General features: G+C 42.6%; 1 protein-coding gene across 1 annotated transcript in view; it reads left to right on the top strand.

Annotated features, from left to right (window-relative positions):
* The window catches only part of COL23A1 (collagen type XXIII alpha 1 chain), a 360,295-nt gene that overhangs the window by 248,905 nt on the left and 88,444 nt on the right, over nucleotides 1-22,946 (top strand). The window contains exon 3 of the mRNA XM_048861023.2: nucleotides 17,956-18,011. Within this exon, the coding sequence (XP_048716980.2) occupies nucleotides 17,956-18,011 (56 nt within the window). The remainder of the gene's footprint in view (nucleotides 1-17,955; nucleotides 18,012-22,946) is intronic.

Below are 22,946 nucleotides of genomic sequence, written 5' to 3' on the forward strand. Positions count from 1 at the left end.
TTTCTCGCAACATGTTGCCATTGATAGGCACACATTTGCGGTTCATGTCTTCCAGCCATAAGTTTTAATGCCTTTTCAGTCTTCACTAAAGTCTTATCACGCACCTGGCTCATCACGTTAGCACTTATTGGAGCACTTGATGCCACGGCTTGACGAATTTCTCTCTCCTGAATCTTGAAGGCATGGATGCTGGATTCGTTGTGGCCATATTTACGTGCCACATTGGAGACCGATATACCATCTCTCAATAAGTCCAACACAGCCAGTTTTTCATCCAGCGTTGGAACAGATCGCTGTTTCTTAGGTTGAGCACCAGATGAAGTAGTTGGCTTGCGTTTAGGGGCAATGTTGTATGAAAAATATGTACAGTATCTTTAAACACTAGAATCACACACAGCGCGGCGAGATGCTCACACTATGAGAGGCACAAGGGAACTGAGATCAACTGAGGGAACAGCAGATTCATGTCTCACACTCACTCTGGGGCATATGCTCACTGAGTGGAATGGTGGGCAGAATCGCCAGCACTATTTACAGGTATCTTGTTCTTTTTTTTTTGCCGAGTGCGTATAGTTGAATTCGTGTTAAGTTAAATGCGCGTGTGATATGACTCACCTGTACTGTGTATCTGTAAAATACACTGTTTGATACTCGCCTTGCACAAAAGGTTTTGATTTCCAAAGAATCTAAAAATAAATTATTGCGTACACATTGAGACGAAATGTGTAGCTGGAATACAGCTATATTTTTAGTTTCTGCAAGATTTATTACAAATGAAGTAGCAAAAGGTGGAGGGAATTTAAATTGTGGCCAAAATCTGCACCTTGGTTTAATAAGTTATTGTTAACAGAAGGAAGGTGTACTCTCCTGGTCTCAGTTTGCAGCAATTGAGTTTCGTTACCAAATATTTGCTAAAAATACTTAACGTAGCTCTGTTACCATTGTAATTGCAGACATAAATTTACTTTGAATCATGCATTATTTTAACAATGAGGGTAATTTGCCGCTGGAACAATTTACCAAGGGTTGTGGTGGAGTTTCCATGAAGGATATTTTAAAATCAAGATATGCTCTAGTTCAGGCACTGCTCTTGGACTGCAATCAGGGGGTCAAACAGCAGGTCAAACTAGATGATTGTGATATCTTGCTCAAGGCACCCAGAACTGTGAGCCACTGTCTCACCCCCCCCCTTCCTCAGCAAGTAAGGGCTCTGCTGCTGCCAAGGTGCCTGTCAGCTCCCTGACACATCAGCCTGACTGCTCTTTAGGAATCTGCCAGTCTAAACCTTGCCTTGTAGGTAACAGTCAGTGAAAGCGAGTTCCCCCAGAGGTATCTTTCTGCAGTGCCCAGTCCCTCTTGCTGCTTGCAAAGGGACAGAGCACATGCCAGCCTGTCAGGTTAGCTGAAGACTCTAACTTCACTTTAATACAGAGCACTGAGCGGGTTTTGTAATAAAACAAGAACAGGTTTATTAACAAAGAACAGAGATTTCAGTGATACTAAGCAAGAGAAAAGGAGACGGGGTATGGTTACAAATAAAACATGATTTTCAGTGACGAAGTTAAATTTAGCAAATTACAATCTATGCCTAAGCAGTTTTCTTTCTCGCATCAAGTTGCCAAGGGACCCAACATTCACCGAACCAAAGCGTGCTGTTCCCTTTATTCCCTAACTCAGAGGTGGGCAAACTATGGCCCGTGGGACCCTCCTGCCTGGCCCCTGAGCTCCTGGCCCGGGAGGCTAGCCCCAGGCCCCGTGCCCATAGCCTCAGCTCACTGCGCCGCCGGCGCAATGCTCTGGGTGGTGGGGCTGCGAGCTCTTGCCAGGCAGCACAGCTGCAGAGCCGCAGCCTGACCCGGTGCTCTGTGCGGTGGTGTGGCTGGCTGCAGCTGGGCTGCCTGTCCTGGTGCTCTTGCCGTCAGCCACTGGTGCTCCAGGCAGCGCAGTAAGGGGGCAGGGAGCAGGGGGGTTGGCTAGAGGGCAGGGGAGTTCAGGGTGGTGGTCGGGGGTAAGGATAGGGGAACAAGGTCAGAGGGCGGGGAACAAGGGGGTTGAATGGGGGCAGGAGTTCCGGGGGGCAGTCAGGAAGGAGAGGGAGGGTTGGATGGGAAGGCGGGGGGCAGTCAGGGGCAGGGGCGGTCAGGGGACAGGGAGGGGTGGATGGGGCAGGATCCTGGGGGGGGCTACCAGGGGACAGGGAACAGGGGGGGTTGGATGGGGCAGGAGTCCCGGGGGGGGCCTTCAGGGGGCGAGAAGCGGGGGGGCGGTCGGATAAGGGGCAGGGTCCGGGCCACACCTGGCTGTTTGAGGAGGCACAGCCTCCCCTAACTGGTCCTCCATACAATTTCGGAAACCTGATGTGGCCCTCAAGCCAAAAAGTTTGCCCGCCCCTGCCCTAACTTACAGATAACTAAAATGCCTTTGTGCTCCCTGAAAATTACCCAAAGTCTATTGTCTCTGTCTCCAAAGCCAAGAAGGATTTCTGAGGTGCAGATTCTTCCCCCTGGTGTGCTTACTAAGCCCCAGCTTGATAGCTTTGTTCACTGTGTGTGTAAATGTGCTTTCACTGTCCTCTAATCAAAATGAAGCCAGTCAGACAGGTAAATACGCATTCCTTTGCCTGGGGCAAGCTGGGTTCATGTGCTGCATCTCAAACACATTTTAATAACCTATTTCCAGCACATATGTCTAACTCTTTGTACACAACCCGTACATACATCACTCAGTGATTTTTCAGGACCAGCGTGTCATCAGTTTACGTACGATATGTGATACCTTTTACGTACATATTATGACAACAATGTGTTGGGGGTAATGAGTATGCCAGGTCTGATATGAGTTAGTGTTGTGGGCCCTCTTCCAGTTGGCATTGAGGGGCTCCCAGGCTCACACCTCCCCTCTTACAATACAGCAGCAAGGTCAGAGTCCTCTTTCCTGGACAGGGCATCTGCCACTATATTTTCTTTCCCTTAATATGCACAATTTCCAGTGTCATAGTTTTGCACTGTTGTGCTCTACTAGTGCCTTCTGGCTTTTCAAATCTATGGAATAGTCTACTACTTTTAGTGTAAATTTATAGATTTTAGGGCCAGAAGCAACCACTAGATCATCTAGTCTGACCTCCTATATCACACAGGCCACAAAATGCCATCGTGACTCCTATAATGAGCCCAATAACTTGTGGTAGACGAAAGCAGATCTTCCAGAAAGGCCTCCAGTCTTGATTTGAAGACTTCAAGACATGGAGAATCTACCACTTCCTTAGTAGCTTATTCCAATGGTTAATCACCCTCTCCCAGTTGAAAAATCATGCCTTATTTCTAATTTGAATTTGTCTGGTTTCAGCTTCCAGCCATCTGTTTTTATGGCTTTCTTTGCTATGTCAAAGTGCCCTTTCGTACCCAGAATTTCCTCCCTATATTGAAGGAGGTGGGAGGGGTTGGAATGAGAGTAAGTTTGTGAAATGTCCTGGATTGCATAGAAAAGTCAGTTGATCCCTGGAAGTAGAAAGCAATTACAAAATCAGAGTTTGGAGATAGTAACCATCAAGTAATGGTGTTTGAAAATGTATCTACCAATACAATAGCTATCCAGCTTTGAGGGAAAGGTTTGGGATTGCCATAGGTCTGATGTATTCCCCCCCATTTGTGATCCGCTCTGAGGGGAACACCTTTCTCATTGCCAATATGGTAATAATGCTTCTGGAACCTACGGTTTTCTTTCCCCAGACTTCACTTGGTTCTCTGGTAACGGAAGCCTGTACCAGAACATCAGCAACTTTATGTGAACATTGTATGTGAAGGCAGGGCAGAAATTGGTGTGTGTTCTGTAATTTAAAATACAATTGAGTTCTTATTCCACATTTCCTTTAAAACACACACACACACACACACACCACACACGCAAATACAAGCAAATATTGGGTGTGTCTGTGTTCATGTTCATTTTAAAACTATGTAAGTTTGCGCATGCAAATTTGGTGCGGCTGCCAAGCAATTGGCAAGGTGCAGTGTCTCAGAGTCTGGGCATCCCTGCTATAAATGAGCTGCTTACTATGTCATGAATATCTGAATTTTTGTTTTTAAATCATTTGTTTGTGAAATTGAAATTCATTTTAAGAGCTCTCCCTTGACGAGTACTGCCAATATTGCACATTTGTTTAGTAAACTCTTCAAATTAGATTTATCTTATGTAGCTTCACACATCAGAATCTCTTGTCTGGTGTTCTTTAATCCCAAATAGCTATCACCTTTTCTCCTAAATATCTGTCATCTGTGTCCGGTTCTCCACTAAGTGATGAAAGATGTTGGATTCTTCAGTAGATAGTGCTGTAACTTCATTGTATGGTTCACTATACACTTTATACAGGGTAAACATACTTAGAAACAGCCTTCATTACTCGTATTTTAACCAGAGCAAGATCTTAGGTTTATTTGTACTATCTTTCTGTGTTCATTAATAAATTGATAAACTAAATCATAACAGATTAAGTTTATCTTCTTCTTAAATTTCATAAGCCTCATCAAAAATTGCTTGCTGCTCATCTCTTGGCTTGATTAGAGAGAGTTCCCAGTCCCCTACAGAAATCTAAACTGACATTATTAATCTTCAAGATGAATTGTTACTGTTTGCGTTGACCTTGCGGATTGGGGGCATGGAAATGTCAAAGGGCTATATTAGTAGAATCACAGCATGTCGCTTTAGAGCAAAATTTCTCTCTGACTAGTATTCTCAAATTTCCCTTGACTTATAGGTGCGGTAGCATAACCTGGCACCATCATGTGGTATTGCTAAATCTACATATGGAATAAACTTACTTACTAACTATGGTGCTTCCATTCCATGTGTTACAAACATGGAAGGATTTTTTCTTCCGGAAGGTATATTTATAAAAATAATTAGCATTTCCATGCATTACTCTTGATCCTTCATTTGAAAGGAGTTAAGGTTCTTATTAGTGATGCTTTTGTGAGGTAACACACGCAAAACATGTTAATCCTTTAAAGGTTAAAATAAATATACTCTGCATGCTGAAGGCGTTATGAAGGGATTTTGGAACAGAAAGGAAATGTGAAGTTTTTAACAAATTTTTAAAAGATGTTGAAACTGTGCTATGAAATAGTGCAAGACTGGATGAATTTTGAAACAGGAAAGCTAATTTTGTTAAACATCATTTGTAACATGAATGATAGCTGCAAGTATTGCCCATGGAACCATCATGGACTTATATTTAGGATAAATCTGTCTGTTTCCCCCAAGCTCTTTATGGTTTGCATTTGCCAGGTTTCTCTTTTAGGGAGCGTAGAGACAAAGAGTATAGAAAATCTTGTCAAAATTCTGTATTGCCCATTGATTGTGTCCTTGAATGTGTTCACACTATATGGAACAGTGTTTTTAAATACAAAGGACATGTATTTTGGTTTAAGCCTTTATCATATACGCACTTGTCTGTGTAGTTATGGGGATCATTCCGGGGATATGTGAACAATTGCACAGTCCATCTGTTGTCATAATCTGTTGTCAATTTCTCACTGATTGATGTTCTGTCACATTGAATAATACTGGAGATTGAACAAGAATATTTTTTCTTGGGGTGAGATTACATGAGGCTAATGCACATGGTATACATTTCCTTAATTATTTAAATGGTCTGAAAATGCATCTCTTACCAAAGATGAGTCTAACCTTGTGTCAGTGGTAAGTGCCCCATTAGAGTTTAAAAATATAACTAAATTGACTTAATACCGTAAACTGATAAACAAACTGTATTATCTTACAGATGTTATGGAAATGTCTTGCAGTTCTTGGAGCGATCAGGAAAAAGAATTACATTGTTGCCACTTACTAGAAACACGCTAGCTAGACAGAGTGTTCTCCACATGCATGTACACCTGTTGGCTGTTTGTAAACAAGCTCATAGTTGGATGTGCAAATTTGCTTACTCAACTAGAGCAATCCTTTGCTTTGTATACTTAAATAAGTCCGTAAAAGCAGAATGACTTTGCAGTGTGTGGTCTTGTGTTGTTTTTGCCACTAAAATTCTATTCTCTACCCACAAATGTTATTTGTGTGTGTTGACCAAATATATCAATTTGACCTTGCTTCTGGTTGACCATGTGGTGGTGTGTCAAGTTACTGTGAGAATCAGTCACCCACACAGTGCCCTCGGCACTACAAGTGACATAGTGTTGATGACACTGTGTGGATGATTGATTCTTATCAAAGTAAGGAGAGCAAACTCCCTCTTATGTACATTATAAGATTTCTGGTCGTTCGCTGTTGTCATTGTTGATGAGTGTTAAACCATTTCCTCTTGATGTATGGCAGAAAATGCAAGTCTCTTTCATTCCAGACTCAAGATGATGATGCTATTATGTTTGATTTGCTCCACCCTTGAAACACGGTACAGTGCCACATGAGACAATGGAATAATATCATAAGATTCATATTGTGCTCTCAAATAACAGGAGTTTGCCAACTGGTGGTGATAACTTTATATTGGCAGAACCTTCCCGGGCACATGTTGAGTCCTGTGGTGATTTGCTTTTGTTCCAAACATCTGCAACCCACTATTTCCACAATACAATGGGCTCCTAACAAATGTAACTCAGGACTATAAATCTATTATTGGACAGAATGGCATTCCTTAGTGCATGCTGACGTTTATTTTGTGGTATCTGTTTACTGTGGGCATGTCTATACTTAAGGGTAGATTGGCACTGCTACAATTGATGCAGTGAGTACTGATTTAGCGGGTCTGGTGAAGACACACTAAATCAATGGGAGAGCACTCTCCTATCGATATGTGTACTTCACCTCCCCGAGAAGTGTAGAGGAAGTCGACGGGAGATGCTCTCCAGTCAACACAGCACAGTGTAGCCACCATGGTAAGTGGATCTAACTATGTCGACTTCAGTTACGTTATTCACTTAACTGAAGTTGCGTAAATTAGATCAATTTACTGCGGTAGTGTAAACCAGCCCTGTGTCTCTACTATAACCAATCTGAAATCATAAGGAGCTCTTATATAAGGATAGCTCTACTTTGGGATTTAGGCAAGTTATAGATAGTAATAGACCTTTTGGGATAAAACGAGAAGACCTTATATTTATTATTTATTTTTTTCCTACAGCAGTAGAACCTAGGAGGCCTAGTCAAGATACAGGGATCCCAGCTGGGCTAGGTTCTGTATCCACATAACAGAAGAATGGTCTCTGCCAAAAAGAGTTTTCAATCTGTTTAATTTTGATCCGAATCCTTTTAGAGGCTTTGAAATGCCCAGATGAATGTTTCTATTTCTCATTTCCCGCTACAGTGGTAAGTGGGACTCTGTTCTTGTAAAATTTTCCAGGCCAATTTTGCAGACCTAGCAAGGATTTGATAGTTTGCAGGAAGATCTAAACTTTTCAGTAAAAAGAAAAGGAGTACTTGTGGCACAGACTATTTGCGAATACAGACTAACACGGCTGTTACTCTGAAACTTTTCAGTGTTTATTTTAACAATTTGAGGCTTTCCCATTCTTTGACTGAAATGCTGGATTAATTTTATTATCTGAGTTGTCACTTGCCCAAGTGCAATGTTAATTAGTGCATTTCTTCTGAATAAGGGAACAGATGGTACTGAATTCTAAACATGTTACTGCCACGGAAATCAGTTGCATTGGAAGCTACTGACAATAGTTTGCATTTAGTAGTGTTTAGTAGTGTTAAATTACTGAATTCAATTACAAACTGTGAGGGATCTAGGAATCTAAAACTTGCTCCTTGTTTTGGTCTGATAAAAGTAGAATTTGAGGGCCTTGGACCTTGAGGACACACACAGCAAAAGCTGGCTTTGGACAGGGTTTTTGGAGAGAGCTATTCGAATGTTCCTGGAGAACAATGAGGGTTGGAAAGGTGGTTTCTTGTAGCTGATTTGCTTGTTAAAGTGAGTTAATTGTTTCAGTTTGGTTGCTTTTTAATGCTGCAGGATGCCATGGTGACATTAAAACGTCAGTTAAGCATCAGGACACAAAGAACGTTTGTATAGATTTCTTCTTTATTATTATTTAATTCTAAATAATTAAATAATGACATTTGTAACTATGGAAAGTAAATTTCCTTTAGGAATACAGTGAATTAATCTGTCATTGCATACACTGGGTCAGATGAATGGGGAGCACCATTGTGCTGACAAAGAAACATGAAGCTGTGTGTGTGCGTTTAGTTTATCAAAAGTGGCAAAGAGTCCTGTGGCACCTTATAGACTAACAGACGTGTTGGAGCGTAAGCTTTCGGTGGTGCCACAGGACTCTTTGCCGCTTTTACAGATCCAGACTGACACGGCTACCTCTCTGATAGTTTATCAAAGGTTTTCAAAGTGATCAGCCTCGTCCAGGATTTGTACTGAAGCAGCTGTCTAGAAGGAAATGTGGAAAATAGAAATCTGTCACTTAAGCGGTACAACCTGCATATGGCAGGATGCACAGCTGCCAAAATATAAGCGTCCTCTTGTCTTTATTAAAAAAAAAAAAAAAGTGTATTCCATAATTCCATTTCTGCCCTCCACCATACGTGTTTTGTGCTGCAGCCATGCCAGGGTGTTATCTGAAAATAGCAAGAGAGAGAGCAGTCATAACAAAAGAAGGGAAAAAATCAACCTAAGTGCAATTGTGGCTTTATTCCAGTTACTTCTTAACGTATATCTTAAATAAAAATTCATTTTTATCTTGGATGCTAATGAATAAACAAAAGAGCTGAATCCACTGACAGTCTGAAGAAGCTGTCTGGTGTGGGTAGAAAAGAGAACCAATTTCCTAAAACATATATTACAGCATTCAATTCTGCAGTTTTAGGGCTCAGACTTGCTCCCATTAAAACCAATGGCATAATCTCCATTACTTCCAAAGGGAGCAGGGTTGGGCTTTTCAGTAGTTTAAACGTGGTAAAATGCTAAGATTCCACTTCAGTTAGCTCTTCAAATGATCCGGGATGTTTTGTTCATTGCAAAAAGAGTTTGCTTAAGGTAAGAGGAATAGGAGTTAACCAGACTTAAGAAATCCCACAATATAACTGGTTGTCTCCAAAGATGCCTCTGGCCTTCTAGATGAGCTGTAATGTCTTTAACTAAAGTGCACCACTCTCCTCAGTCTCGGTGAACATTCAATGTAGTCAATTTACTGTTGTTTGGTTTTCCTTAAAGGGTGGAATTCACTCCCTAGGCAAGGAGATAGCACCTGGCCTATGCACCACATGACCCTCTCTTTGTGCTGGTCCTCTGCACAGAAGTGAGTGTCAGGCTATGTGAATAGACTGACATCTTGCCACTCGGTGTTCACAAGATACTGAAACATAGAACGTGGGGTCTCTCCTGATCATCGGGACACGTTTTGTCCACCCTGACCTCCGTGCTACCCCATTGAAATCAATGGAACTGAGACCGTGAATGAGAGAGGATTTTCTTGTTTCCTTTCTTCAATATTCTGTTACGTTTGGAGGGAAAAATCAAAATAAATTTCAAATGTGCATTTCCAGCATGATTAAATCAGACTCGTAACCAGTCACTAGTAGTTGTGCAGTGCAACGTATGGGAGTGAAGGCTTATTCTCTAAGGCTGAGAATAAATGGGTTTTGAAGGGGAAACTGGGATTATAATTTACCAGTTTTTTTCCAGGCCTGACAATGTTGAACAATTAAAACTAATCTGTTGTCTGCCTTGGCGCTTACATAAACCTTCTTAATAGATACATTCTGACCTGTGGGTAAAGGGAGAGGAGAGTGGTTCCTAAATGTGCTTCTACTTTGATGTGCACAAACCACTCTGTAATGATGTGGGAAGGTTCATTTTAGACATCCCCATTCATTTAATCCTTTGGTGTCTTTTGATTCAATCCTGTTGGATGCACTTAACGTAGTGGTGTCATCTTGGTTCAGCCCTTTTCCTAGTAGTAATTAGAAAATGAAAAGTTTCTCATGAAGTTTGCTAGTGCAGCTTTTGGAAGCTACGGTCAAGTTTTTCAAAAGTGATTAGTGATCTTGGGTGTCTATGTTTTTGGGAGCCCTGTGTGAGATGCTTCAGGGAGGCCTAATTTTCAAAAGGTGAGTGCTCAAAAATTTCTGCAAACCACATCTGCTTCAGGTGTCTCAAGTTGGGAACCCCACATCAGGAGTCACTTCAGAAAATCTTGACCTAAAGGTAGTAAGTGCAATGTGTTCTTTTAATGGTGCTGATCGCATTTATCCTCAAGTCAATTTTTTTTAGAAATTTGGTCAGGAAAACCCATGTGACTTGTTCTGTGACTAGGTAGATGGAAATGTATTTCCCTGTACTGAAGATTTTTATGCTGCTGTATCTCAGAGTTTGGGATGCCAGAGTTTTTTATATGAAATACTACTTTATTGGAAAGGGATTTCATAATATTTAGCCTGTGAGTGAGGGGGAAGAATTTTGATAACCTGCAATTAAAATAACTAATACATCTTTTAAAATAAGTCAGCCTTCAGCTAATGCAGTTTTTCTTTTGTTAACACTCCAGCAAAGGCTACAGGATGTTTGTAACACATGAAATTGCAAGTACAGTGCTCCTGTGGGAGACATGAAACAAACAGAATGAAGGAAAATGTGTATTTCATTTGTTTTAATCAGGGGCTTTATCTAAAGTTACATGGTGCAAAGTTGGATTTTTGAAGTATTGAATACTTTTTTTGGCAGTTGTCATAAGCAGTGTGACAAAGTTCCTCCTCTGCCTTGGTGGGTCCTGTGCTTATTGGTGTATTGTCTCGCCTCAGAGGTTCACAGCAGCCCTCAGTTTGGCCACTTTCATGGCTCAAATCTGCCGTTCACTCAGTTAGCCTCATCATGGGCCAGCATGGGGAAAGGAAGAAGAGCAATCCCCACAGTCTCTGTTGATCCACCTAGTGGATCGGGGAACAGGCCAGAGACCTTCCCCTCTGGTGGAACCCACAGTCCAGTTCAACTCCTCCAGTATCAAATTGGGGGGACGGCCCGCTCTCTACTCCGGGTTCCAGCCCAGGGCCCCGTGGATTGCAGCTGTCTACAGTGGCTCCTGTAACAGCTGCGTGACAGCTACACCTCCCTGGGCTACTTCCCCACGGCCTCCTCCCAACCCCTTCTTTATTCTCACCAGATAGATAGACCTTCCTCCTGGTGTCTGATCATGCTTGTACTTCTTGGTCTTCCAGTAGTACGCCTTCTCTCTCTCAGCTTCTTGCGCCTCTTGCTCCCAGCTCCTCGCACACGCACCTCAAACTGAAGTGAGCTCCTTTTTAAAACCCAGGTGCCCTGATTAGCCTGCCTTAATTGATTCTAGCAGCTTCTTGATTGGCTGCAGGTGTTCTAATCAGCCTGTCTGCCTTAATTGTTTCCAGAAAGTTCCTGATTGTTCTGGAACCTTCCCTGTTACCTTACCCAGGGAAAAGGGACCTACTTAACCTGGGGCTAATATATCTGCCTTCTATCACTTTCCTGTAGCCATCTGGCCCGACCATGTCACAGCAGTCATACTGCCTTTCGTTTCCATATGGATGATGCACTCAAAGGAGAGGGGTTTTTGATACCGATTAAAGGGTCAAGATAACTTTAGTCAATATTTTCAAGTTATTGATGATCCCATTATTACTGATGTATGGCCAAACTGAAGAAAAAGAAACCCCACAGTCACACACACGGAGGTGTAAGCAGTGCAACCTAGTGGTCAGAGCAGGAGTCTAGCCTAGTGGTCAGAGCAGACTCAGAGGGCAGAACCACAGATGTGGTCAAGAGACAAGCCAATAGTTAAAGCCAGGAAGCAGGAGCCAGAACAGAACCCAGGGGCAGAGTTGCAGTTGTGGTCAGGAGACAAGCCAGGGGTCAGGAATCAGGAGTACAGAGGCAGGCAGAGACATGGGCAGGAGTGGAGCAGAAGGGGTTGGAGCAAGGGCCAGAGAGGAAGCAGGAAGTAGGTCTGGCACTGCTGCAGGAGTAGAACACATTGAGCACCCATTGTATTGCTCCAGGGTTTAAACACTGATCAGTTGGCTCTTCTGACCAATCAGGGAGCACAGTCACTTAGTGGGCCCAGTGGAGTCATTGAAGACCGAACCCAAAGGCAGCAGAATTCCTGACCCCACTAGCACTTATAAAATACGGGATAGTGTAACCTTGCCATAAGATATACCATGGTCCTCCGAAGTTACAAATTTAGTAGGCAACCTTGTTATCGATTTAAAAACACACACAATACACAGAAGTTGGGAATAACTTATCTTTCTTTGAATTCTTTGCTAACTAGAGACATTTTTGAAAAACTTCCCACTGTTGATAGAAGTGATCAGATGAACCAATGTTGCCAACATCAGCTATCTGGTGTACATGGGCTGTGGGCTGCTGCTGAGATTGTCAGCATCTTTTCAATTAGACTGTCTCGCATGCAAGGTTAGAATGATGTGGTGGTATCCTAGGCACTAGCTCATAGTGGGCTGTCTCTACAGCTGATGTCCCACTGTTGTTATCTCCAGTTCAGCTGAATGCTAGCAACGGCAAGAAACATTTAAAAAAAAAAAATCTCCCTAGCGTAGAAAAGACTTAAAAAGCCAGGCTTAGTTTCAACTCCTGTGTAGTGTGGTTTTCCTAGTTATCCTACTTAAGTTCTGTTAGAAGAACACAAGGAAAATTGTGGTTTTATAATTCATTTGAAGATAATTGTTAAGGATTATAAATTATTTAACCTCATGTAATTTGATGCTGGTTCAATATAATTAAGATTTATGTTGCATTACTGTCACTTGTGTAATAGCTATGCCTTTTTTTTCTAACCTCATCAGCTATCCCATATCAGTGCTAAGAGTTCTTTATTTACATTTTTATGCGAGATATTTTTGGAGAGGAGAATAAATACAAAGCATAAAGCAGTCTATTTCTAAACATCTTGTCACATTCAAACTAAACAGTCTTATTCCAGCACATGAGATGTGAGCACTGACAATATCAAAGCATTAGTAGCTTTCTAGTAAGACTACAAGTTTAGTAACGTGGAATACAAGAAAAGACCATGAAAAATATTGCTGTCTGGAAACATTACAAGGAATAGCTGATATGCACAATGAAATAGTTGCCATTCAGTAACAAGGTAAAAAGTTCACAGTGCAGCGTAGAACAGACTAGTTACATTGTGTAGTGGTCATTTATATTGTCTAGCATTGGGCTAATAAGTGAAACATGAAAATCAACACTGTTTTAAAACTCATAATGAACTGTAAAATATTGGGAAAGTTTAAAACCTTACATTTTCCAGCAGTTCAGTAAATTATGGCTAGTTGAGCTAGTCTGCCCAAGGGAGTTTGCAAATAGGGCAGTGTGGTGCCAGACCCACTCAATGAACTGCCATAATTCTCTCCATACCAGGAAAGCAGGTCCCATTGTGCCCCATGTGGTTGACTCTTTCCCCCTTGTAATCAAATCAAATCTGGTTCCTTGACCTTTGTCTCCTGTGCACATTCCTGTTCTTGTGATAAGGTATAATTGGCACTTGTCACTGAAATTTTATGGGTAAACTCCTGTCCACCTTACCCTTGTAAAAAACAAAACAAAACAAAAAGGGTGGGGGGGGAGCGTAAATTGGAGTTCTGCAAAAGTAAGGTGAACAGGATATATCACTACATGACCAGTCTGTGATTGTGCAGTCATATGCAGGCAAGACTCCCATTTGAAATGAACGGTAGTCTTAGTTGTGGGAGAACTTTCAGCCCCGGGGCCCTCAATCATTAGTCTAATTTTTCAGCTGTATGGTTCAAAATGAATAGGGCACAGTTAGATGGAGAGGCACTAATTTTGTCTGTCTTCCACACACAAAAATTGTATTCCAGGAACTGACCTGCACTTGAGGCACATTCCTTATTCCTTGTTCTGTGAGTAGAGTTGGGCAAATAGCTGATTTTTTTCAGTTCACTGGAATTTCCAAAACATGAAAATAAAACTGGGTCAGGTTATGCTGCAAATGAAAATTTTCAGATTTTTTTTGTGAATAGAAAAAGTTGTTTAAATAAACAAACATTTTGTTCAAACCAAAACTGAAACGTTAGTTCCCAGGCCATTGTAACCATTTTTTTTCCCCCACAAAAGCAAGTGGCTAGATTCACAAAGCCATGGGGGGAAGAGAAGTGTGCTTACCTTATGCCCTCTAGCCCTCTGGTTAGGGCATTCCCCTGGGATGTGAGGGACCCAGCTGCAAGTTCCTTGATCCAATTACTATTTATTTATATAAATTGGAATAGCTTCAACAGGGAGACCCACTCCAGAATAGCCATTAGCCCAGTGGTTGTCTGTCCTCCTGGTCACCCGGAGGGAATTGTGGGAAGGCACTGGAAGACTATCAGCATTCAAGTCATTTAGAGTGCATCCACACTACAAAGTGGGGGGGTTACCAGCCCAAGTGACAGCAGCACGCAGGATCTAACCCACACCCTCAGCCAGGCCAGCTAGCCTGGGTTGAAAGCACCACTGGACAGGAGTGGGGAGCAGTTAGGGGCAACTCGACAGACCCTTAGTGTGGGGCTTCTCCAGGGTGTGTGCCCACGAAGTGCTGAGCCTATGGGTTACTGTAACACCAACAGACCCTGGGCATCGGCAGGCAGGAGCAAACCGGAGACCTCTGGAACTTAGTGCATGAGCCTCTATCACATGAGCTAAAAGCCAACTGGCTGTTAGCTAAGGCTGTAGAGCAGACTCATTAATTGCTCTCTAAGTGGTCTCGGTGCCACTAGATGGGACAGAACACCACACCCAGAAGGTGTGTGGCTTACATTACGACTTAATAAATAATCATAATTGTATAGTTAGCGAACTTGCCTTGGATCCTGTTTCTTTTGCAGATGCGCTTACATAGCTTGTATTTTACTTTGGAAATAGATTTTATATCACTATGCCAGTTCCACCTAGAGATATGATTTATGACCTTCCATTCTCTTCTGTTCGTCTTTTAGCTTGAACTGGTTAAATCCTTTTATTCCCCCTCCCCGCCCGCCATCCCAGGGTCTCTAGCCATTCTTCAAGTTGTCTTTATCTATCAGTCCTTTTTAAGTTAAAATGAGTCATCTCAGAGGATAGCCTGAACCAACTGATTGGTTCAGCACGCCAAGTAAAGTGGATTGTTTCATATGGCTTCACTTAGAAGGAAGGAGAGAAGGAAGGAATTTTGCAACACAAGTCCACTGTCCAGCAATCGGCATAAGGAAACTGCAGTGCAGTTTTCGCAATCTGTTCCAGCATAAAGACCAGTTTACCTTCTCATTCTTTGGGGAAAAGTTCATGGTTCATGGGCAGAAGTCAGGGTAGAAGGAGTCTGTGATGCTTGCTCAGCTGATATCCATTGGCTATTCAAGTTATACAACAGAGGTTTTGAGACCACAGCTCTGCAAAACTGAGCAGTTTGGGGTCACAACATTTTGTGTGAACCTTCTTGGGTTTGGAGTCAATCAAACCCAAAGACTCAAAGCAAAACACAACTAAAGGCCAGCTATGGGTTGAAACCATGCAGAACCGACAATCCATCCGTGGTTTCCAAATGAAGCCAAGACCCTGCCTAGGTTCACTTCAAATTTGGACTAGGTGCTGTGAAACGTTTCTGAAAACCTGGGCAATGTTTTCTGTTTACTACGGAAAGTTCCTTTTAGATCAGTGTCAGAGACAGATTCTTTCAGGGTACAGAAAAAGGTCTAAAGTTCTCCACTGTCTTGTACCTCCCACACCCTTTTTGAATGAGAGTATTTGGGTATAAGTTCAGCAAAATTTCCGCCCAGAATATGTTAGAAAATTTTGAAATTTGTCATCTTTTGGAGTAAAAACTATGGAACCACATACTGCAGTGAATTAAAACTATGACCATCTAGCAAAAGCTGGGTTGTTGGGTTTTTTTCTTTTTTCTTTTTTTGGCTAGCAAACCTCTGGAACCTAAAACAAAAAGCTTTGCAGATCACAGGAATGATGGGTAGAAATTAAAAATCCTTTATTTGCAAATGGAATTGTATTTCTTGATACTAAACAACACTGAAGAGTAATATCCTCCTTTCAGTTTGCCTCTGAAATGTACGTTTGTGTCAATGGGAGGCTTGCAAATAAAATAATTGGAGACTATGCCTAAAAGTGTGTTAGCACTAAGAAGGGCTAGGGACTCCAGAGCTTGGCTAGGGACTCCATTACTTATTAAGAAAAGGAATCGTTCATGCAAATTGTGAGTTCTTTGTAAAAGGGCAGGAATATTTAATGACTCTGTTCCCCATCAAACAATAGTAGGCAGGGCTGGAAATAGAACAGCTGCATAATTGGGAAACACTGGGGTTTTCATGATGAAAATGAGCAGTGCTGTTTCTTGCTTTTTATTTTTCATTATCGTCTGTGTCAGATGGTGAGAACCAGACCAGAACCAGCCAGCTAAGGGTAGACCACCAACCTCAATCACGTGTTTTCTTTTGGCCTCATCATGCAATTCACATGTCTCCAAGATCATGGGAATTGTAAGCTCGGAAAAATGGTTGCCTTATTCCAACAGGGCGATTGAAAATATTATATAATGAGAATGCGACAGGTTGGACACCCCACCTCTCCGTCCGAGTTGCCACCTGATGTGCTGGGGTTAAACTGAGCCTCTCCTGCTCAACCAGCCTGGGTTCCGTCTCCCTGCTTTGTGGAATTAGGCTCTCTGGCCTCTTGTAGCACACACACAGGCAGGGTCACACCCTGCTGCAGACACAGACTGAAGTCAGCTCTCTGTGAGAGGGCTCCCCCAGCACTCACGTGCACATCCCTTTTGGGAGACAAACCCAAAATAATACAGTCTTGCACTGTATAGAATTATCTGTACAGTGCAAGCTCATAAAATTCACCCTCTTCCTCAGTGTGAAGACTTCTTGCCCCCCTCCCCAGTTAGAAATTGCATAAACTGGGTTTAATAATAAACAAAACCAATTTTATTAACTATTAAAGGCAGGGTTTAAGTGGTTCCAGGGATAGCAAACAGAACAAAGCAGATTTCCTTAGTAAATAAACAAAACCCACTAACTGAGCTTGACACCAGATAGGTTGAATAGAAATTAGCAGATTCTCACCCTGAGTAATAAACAGACTGGCAGATTCTCAAGACACAAGTGGCCTTCGCTTTCCCAGGTTTTCATACAGAGGCTAAAAATCCTTCCAGCCTGGGACCATCACTTCCCACAATTCAGTCTTTGTTCTTCAGGTGTTTTCAGGTGTATTGTTGTAGGGAAAGTGAGGATTCCTCTTTTATATCTCTTTCCCCCCCCCACCACCACCACTTGGTGGAAAGCATTTTTGCTGTGACCTAGGTCAAAGTTCCCATTGTGTAGAGTGATCTCTGAGAGGTTTCTGTTGCACACAGTTCCTGGGGTCATCCTTATGCATGTGTGCATTTCTTCAGTAAGCCACTAACATTGTTTGACCTCATCTAAAGTAGCACATTTGGAATACAGAGACATGGTTAATATTCCCCGCTTCAGATACAAAAATGATACATGCATGCAAATTGGATAAACACATTCAGTAAATTATAACCTTTCCAATGATATCTTACAAGACCCATCTTGCATAAAGTATATCTGTTGTACCATGTTCATATCATAACCATATTTCTATGAAGAATATGGGGTGTAACATCACAGAGCACTCCCCTCCAAATGGAGTGGTAAGGGGAAGAGCATTCCCTTCATGTGCTTTAGCAATGGATCAGCAAAGAGAGGCATTTTCTCCAAAACAGTTTTTTGCTATAGTGGACATACTAAAATGTATCTTAAGCACCTACTGTTTTTCAGATGATTCATAGGGGAGGATGGCGCAGATGTGAGGAAGCTTTTGAATGTGAAAGGAATGGCTTGTTGCATATTCTCTCCTGGTCCTGTTGCCTGTGAGGTTTATTTCCTGACAGTGATTTCCATGTAATAAATAGCTCTTTTCTCTCATTTCCACAGGCCCTCCAGGAAGGCGGGGAAAACCGGGACGACGAGGAGAACCTGGTAAGCCTCATGTTTCCTCCTGTGGAGTGTGGTGCACCCAGGTGATGATTGGAATAGTACTTAAAAGTACTTGAACTGCTTGATAAAGATACTAGCCATCTTTATCTAATTGACTTGTGAAATGAAGAAGTCCCATCTCCCATGAACAATAGGTTATCTATTGATTTAAACCCTTCAGCTCTACTGGTACCTAGCCACGGTGACTTAAAGGGCCACTATCACATTGATTATGCAGGTGTGTGTCTGTCCGTGTGTAATTTATTAGTCTGCAGTTTTTTCCTTTAGCCATGTGTGCCCCATTCTTTTTCAAAAAGAAAAGGAGTACTTGTGGCACCTTAGAGACTAACCAATTTATTATAGTCTCTAAGGTGCCACAAGTACTCCTTTTCTTTTTGCGAATACAGACTAACACGGCTGTTATTCTGAAACCATTCTTTTTCAAAGAAAGACAGTACAGGGAGAAGGGAGGTGGGCATGTGAACAGTCATAGCAGGTAGTAATACAGAGAGAAATATAAAAGGCACATATACAGTGTCTCGGGAACCATACACCAGCTTATTATTTTAGGATTACTTATACATTATACACCTGGTGTGGTCTATTAAAATGTTCACAGACTGGGAGTCAGGAATGAGTGAATTCTAAGCCTAACTTGTGTTGGTCTTGGGCACAAATTCTTGAGATTCACGTTCACCCATAGCCTTTACCTCAGCTAGCTAACTCATATAAAAACTATAAACTTCCTCATCCTTCGCAAGGATTTCCCCTTTTGTTAGTCACCATGTTTTAGCTAACTCGAGATAAGAACACACCTGTCTCCTTGTGAAGACTGTTTTTCTGCCTTTCTTGTGAAATGGGGCTAATGATGCTTCTATATCAGCTTCAAAAGGGTATTTGCTTTATGCTTTGAAGCTAGAAGGTACAACGGAAGTAGAGTGGAACGAAGTTGGATTTGGGAGGTAAAAACATATCTAAAGAACTACATGGAGTTTGTGAACAGTTATACAAATTAAAACATGGTGGATGAAATTTTTGGCCTCCCAACTTTGACAGTGCCCTTTTAATTTGGTCTAAGCAAACGTGGCACTGTAAATATGTATTTTTAATTAGCAACAGGGTTTCTGTTCCTTGGATATAGTTTCATTTCAAGGGCAAGCCAAAAATATTCTCAGGTGGTGCAACATCTGGGGCTGTAAGCCCAAGCTGGTCATTTCCCAAACTGATATAAACACTCAGCTATGAACTTCTAGAACACACATGATGGAATTAAGGGTAAGTAAATTTCGTATCAATAAAAGTGTAGCATGGTGTCAGCCTGTGGAACTCAGTGCTGCAGGAGAACATATAATCATATACTTTCACTGAATTTTCAGAAAGGGCTGAATAATTTTTTGACCATCAGTATTTGCAGTTAAGAGGAGGTGGAGCGAGGTAAATCATGGACTTCAGGCCACAGAACTGATTGCCATAGAGGTCAGGAAATAATTTCCTTCGCTTCCTCACTAGAGGACATCACATATTGGGCCAGGTAAACATCAGAGATTGTTGCAACCAGCAAAAGGATATTGGACTTCATGGGACAGCGATCCAATCTGCTACAATGAATCCTGTTCTGCTTGACTAAGTCCAGCTGTCGAGGTGGAGTATCCTGTCATGTGGTTTTGATTTCTTAATGTTGCACTCTGCTCCATAAAGTTATTGGTTGGCTATAAGATTCAACCAAGTGCTAACTGCAACATTCAAACAGTGAATAGTGTTTAAATACTTCAGTTTATTGAATTTTCTCTTACGACATTGTCCATCTATTCAGTCGTCAAACATTTTAAATCAGGGGTGGGCAAACGTTTTGGCCCGAGGGCCACATTGGGGTTGCGAAACTGTATGGAGGGCTGGGTAGGGAAGGCTGTGCCTCCCCAAACAGCCTGGCCCCCCACTCCCTCCCACTTCCCTATCCCTGACTGCCCCCCTCAGAGCCTTCGACCCATCCAACCTCCCCTGCTCCTTGTCCCCTTACTGCCCCCTCCCAGGGCCCCCCATCCGACCCCTCCTGCTCCCTGTCCCCTGGCTGCTCCGACCTATCCACCTCCCCACCCCCTAACAGGCCCCCTGGGACTCCCACGCCTATTCAACTCTCCCGTTCCACGTCCCCTGACTGATCCCGGAACCTCCGCCCCATCTAACTGCCTCCTGTCCCCTGACTTCCCCCCGGGACCTCCTGCCCCTTACCCAACCTCCCCACCCCCTTACCATGCCACTCAGAGCAGCAGGACTGGAAGCTGCACTGCCCAGCCTGCGCAGCGGCATGGCTGTGGGGAGGGGGGGACAGTGGGGGAAGGGCTGGGGGCTAGCCTCCCTGGCCGGGAGCTCAAGGGCCGGGCAGGACAGTCCCGCGGGCCAGATGTGGCCCCCGGGCCATAGTTTGCCCACTTCTGTTTTAAAGACATCATTGAGGTTCAAGATGGTGACCTCTGAAAATTTGTACTCAAACTATATTTTAATATTTCACGTGAACAGCCTGAAAATATGATTATCGTGATGCTAGTAGCAATCGTATTAAAATAGCATCTAGGGTCCGAATGTGAGATTGGGACCTTGTTGTGCTAGGCACTGTACAGATACAGTAAGAGACTAATCCTGCCCCAAAAAGCTGCTTACATTTTACATATACAGCACCAAGAGTGAGAGAAAGAAAGTGCTATTATCTCTAATTTACAGATGGGGAACAAAGGCCCAGAGAGACTAAGTGACTTGCCGCCGGTGATACAGGGAGTCTGTAGCAGAGCAGGGACTTGAACTGAGGTCTCCTGAGTTCCAGTTCAGTGCGTTAACCATAAGAATATCCTTCCTCTTAAGGAACAGAAAATTGCCCTGGGATCAGACGACAACCAGCAGAGAAATTATGAAGAATTAATGAGACTCAAGTATGTCTCTTTAGATTTTTCTGTAATTGGGGAGGGAAACCAAGGAGAAACTGTAGTTATTTTTGGCAGGGAGGCTCATAGGGCACACACTTGTGGTTAAACTATGCCTTACACTGAGATGGAACAAGAGCACACAATGCAGTACACTAGATACAGCAAAGTAGTTAAACACAGCCTATGTAATGAAGCCCATGAGAATTGTCATGCTGTATTACAGATATAAAGAAAGGCAAAGAGCAGACTTCCCTCTGCATATTGGTTTTGGCATAGCTGCCAAAAGTTTGTTTTCATAGATAGCTTGAACATATATTTATATATTTGTTTCATAATCTTACCACACATAAACCAGGTCCTTGTTCTTTCACCACAGCTGATAAATGGGAATAAAAATTTGTTTGCCTAGCATGATAGTATCCCTCCCTGGAGACTCTATGTGGTTACAACTTCACAGCCTCCAGACCAATAATGTCTTAGTGCCAGAAGGCTCAGCACTGGTTCAGGCTTGCCCTGGGGGAGGTCTTTCTCTGGCAGCTGTTAAAATTACAATGTTAAAGCTTTCTAATACATATGAGGCATTCAATAAATTTGTTCTAAAATCAAGCAGCTTTCCACAGTGATGTTGGAGAGATCAGCCTGGTTTCTCCAACCACACCCACTTCTTGATTTAAAACACGACTGAACCATTTCTTTTCTGTTTAGATTTGGACAGTATAAGAATTAACCAGACAGCTATAAGTGTATAAGAATTTACAAAGAGTTCATCACTCTTGAAGCACACTGAAGACGACTGATGATGGGCATTGTTTATGGGTGGATAAAATACTATTTCAAAATTAATTTAAAATTTCCTTAGTAAAACTAAAGTACTTAAAGGACATGTCTGAACTGTGGCGCCATTGGGCCAAACGCAAACCAAAGTTAGGTGGTAAAACTGCTGATACTCTGGCCATGCTAGCACTTCCACTGTTGCCACTCACGGTGACATTGCACTCGGGCTAGACCAGCCCTGGCTAACAGCGCTAGTGCAGCCAAACATAAATGGGCTCTCTCTGCTAATCTGCTAATCTGCTCCGAATTCAGCAATTCTTACCAAACAATATAGGTGCTCAGTACTACGTTCCAAAGGGATTATCACCTTTCCCTCCTCCTCTGCTCTTACTGACTGGGGACAAAAAGATAAATTGTTTCTACCCCATGAAGGGAGGAATAGGAGGGGAATTCCTGGCTCCTGGTCTTGCTGCAGCTGCTTTTTGAGATAATAAAGAGGGGATGGTCTTGCTGCAGCTGCTCACTTCTGGAAGTGATATGGTCTTCCAGAGCTGTCCCCTCCCCACATACATAGATAGGCCTGTCTGCCGGCCAGTACTGTACTATCCGTGGGATACTGTACTTAGGCTATCCGTGGGATGAGTGCTGTAAATTTTCAGTGCAGAGGCAGCCTTTAGTGGAAAGAAACTTCCCCATAAACCCAGCCAAAACCCTGCACTGGGGCAGTTTGAAACGCTCTCCCTGTGAGTTCCACTGCATGTTCCTGCTCTTGTCCTTTGGCCTGGTCAGGACGTAAGTGTGTTAGGAGCCAGGACTGTACACTTCAAAAGTAAATGCAGAGGCACATTTGTACATGGCCTGAGTGTTGTGAAAATCTCTACGGAACAAGTAAAACAAATGTGAATTTGGGGGTTTCTTGAGTCTCCCAAACCCTTCTTGTCCATTACAGCTACAGCCCAGGTTTCTTCTAATGGTCTTCACCGACCTTCATGTTTAAACAGGAACAATGCATAGATTTGGAAAGCATTTTTGTCAGTGTCAGTACAGTTAAACAGTCCACAGATTTATTGAGTCGTTGACTCTATCTGACCCGTTTTATTTACTCCTGCAGTCATCTGGCTCTTATTTAATTGTTTCCATGTCTCTGACAGAGGAGCAGCTGGTGCCATGGATTTCACGTATGTCTCTAAGCTATATGCAAAGAAGGAATCACCTTTGTAAAGGGCATTCAGGTTACAGCTTCCTGGAAGAGGCTGC

This window comes from Caretta caretta, chromosome 8 (assembly GCF_965140235.1).
Source record: "Caretta caretta isolate rCarCar2 chromosome 8, rCarCar1.hap1, whole genome shotgun sequence".
In the NCBI taxonomy this organism is placed as follows: Eukaryota; Metazoa; Chordata; order Testudines; family Cheloniidae; genus Caretta; species Caretta caretta.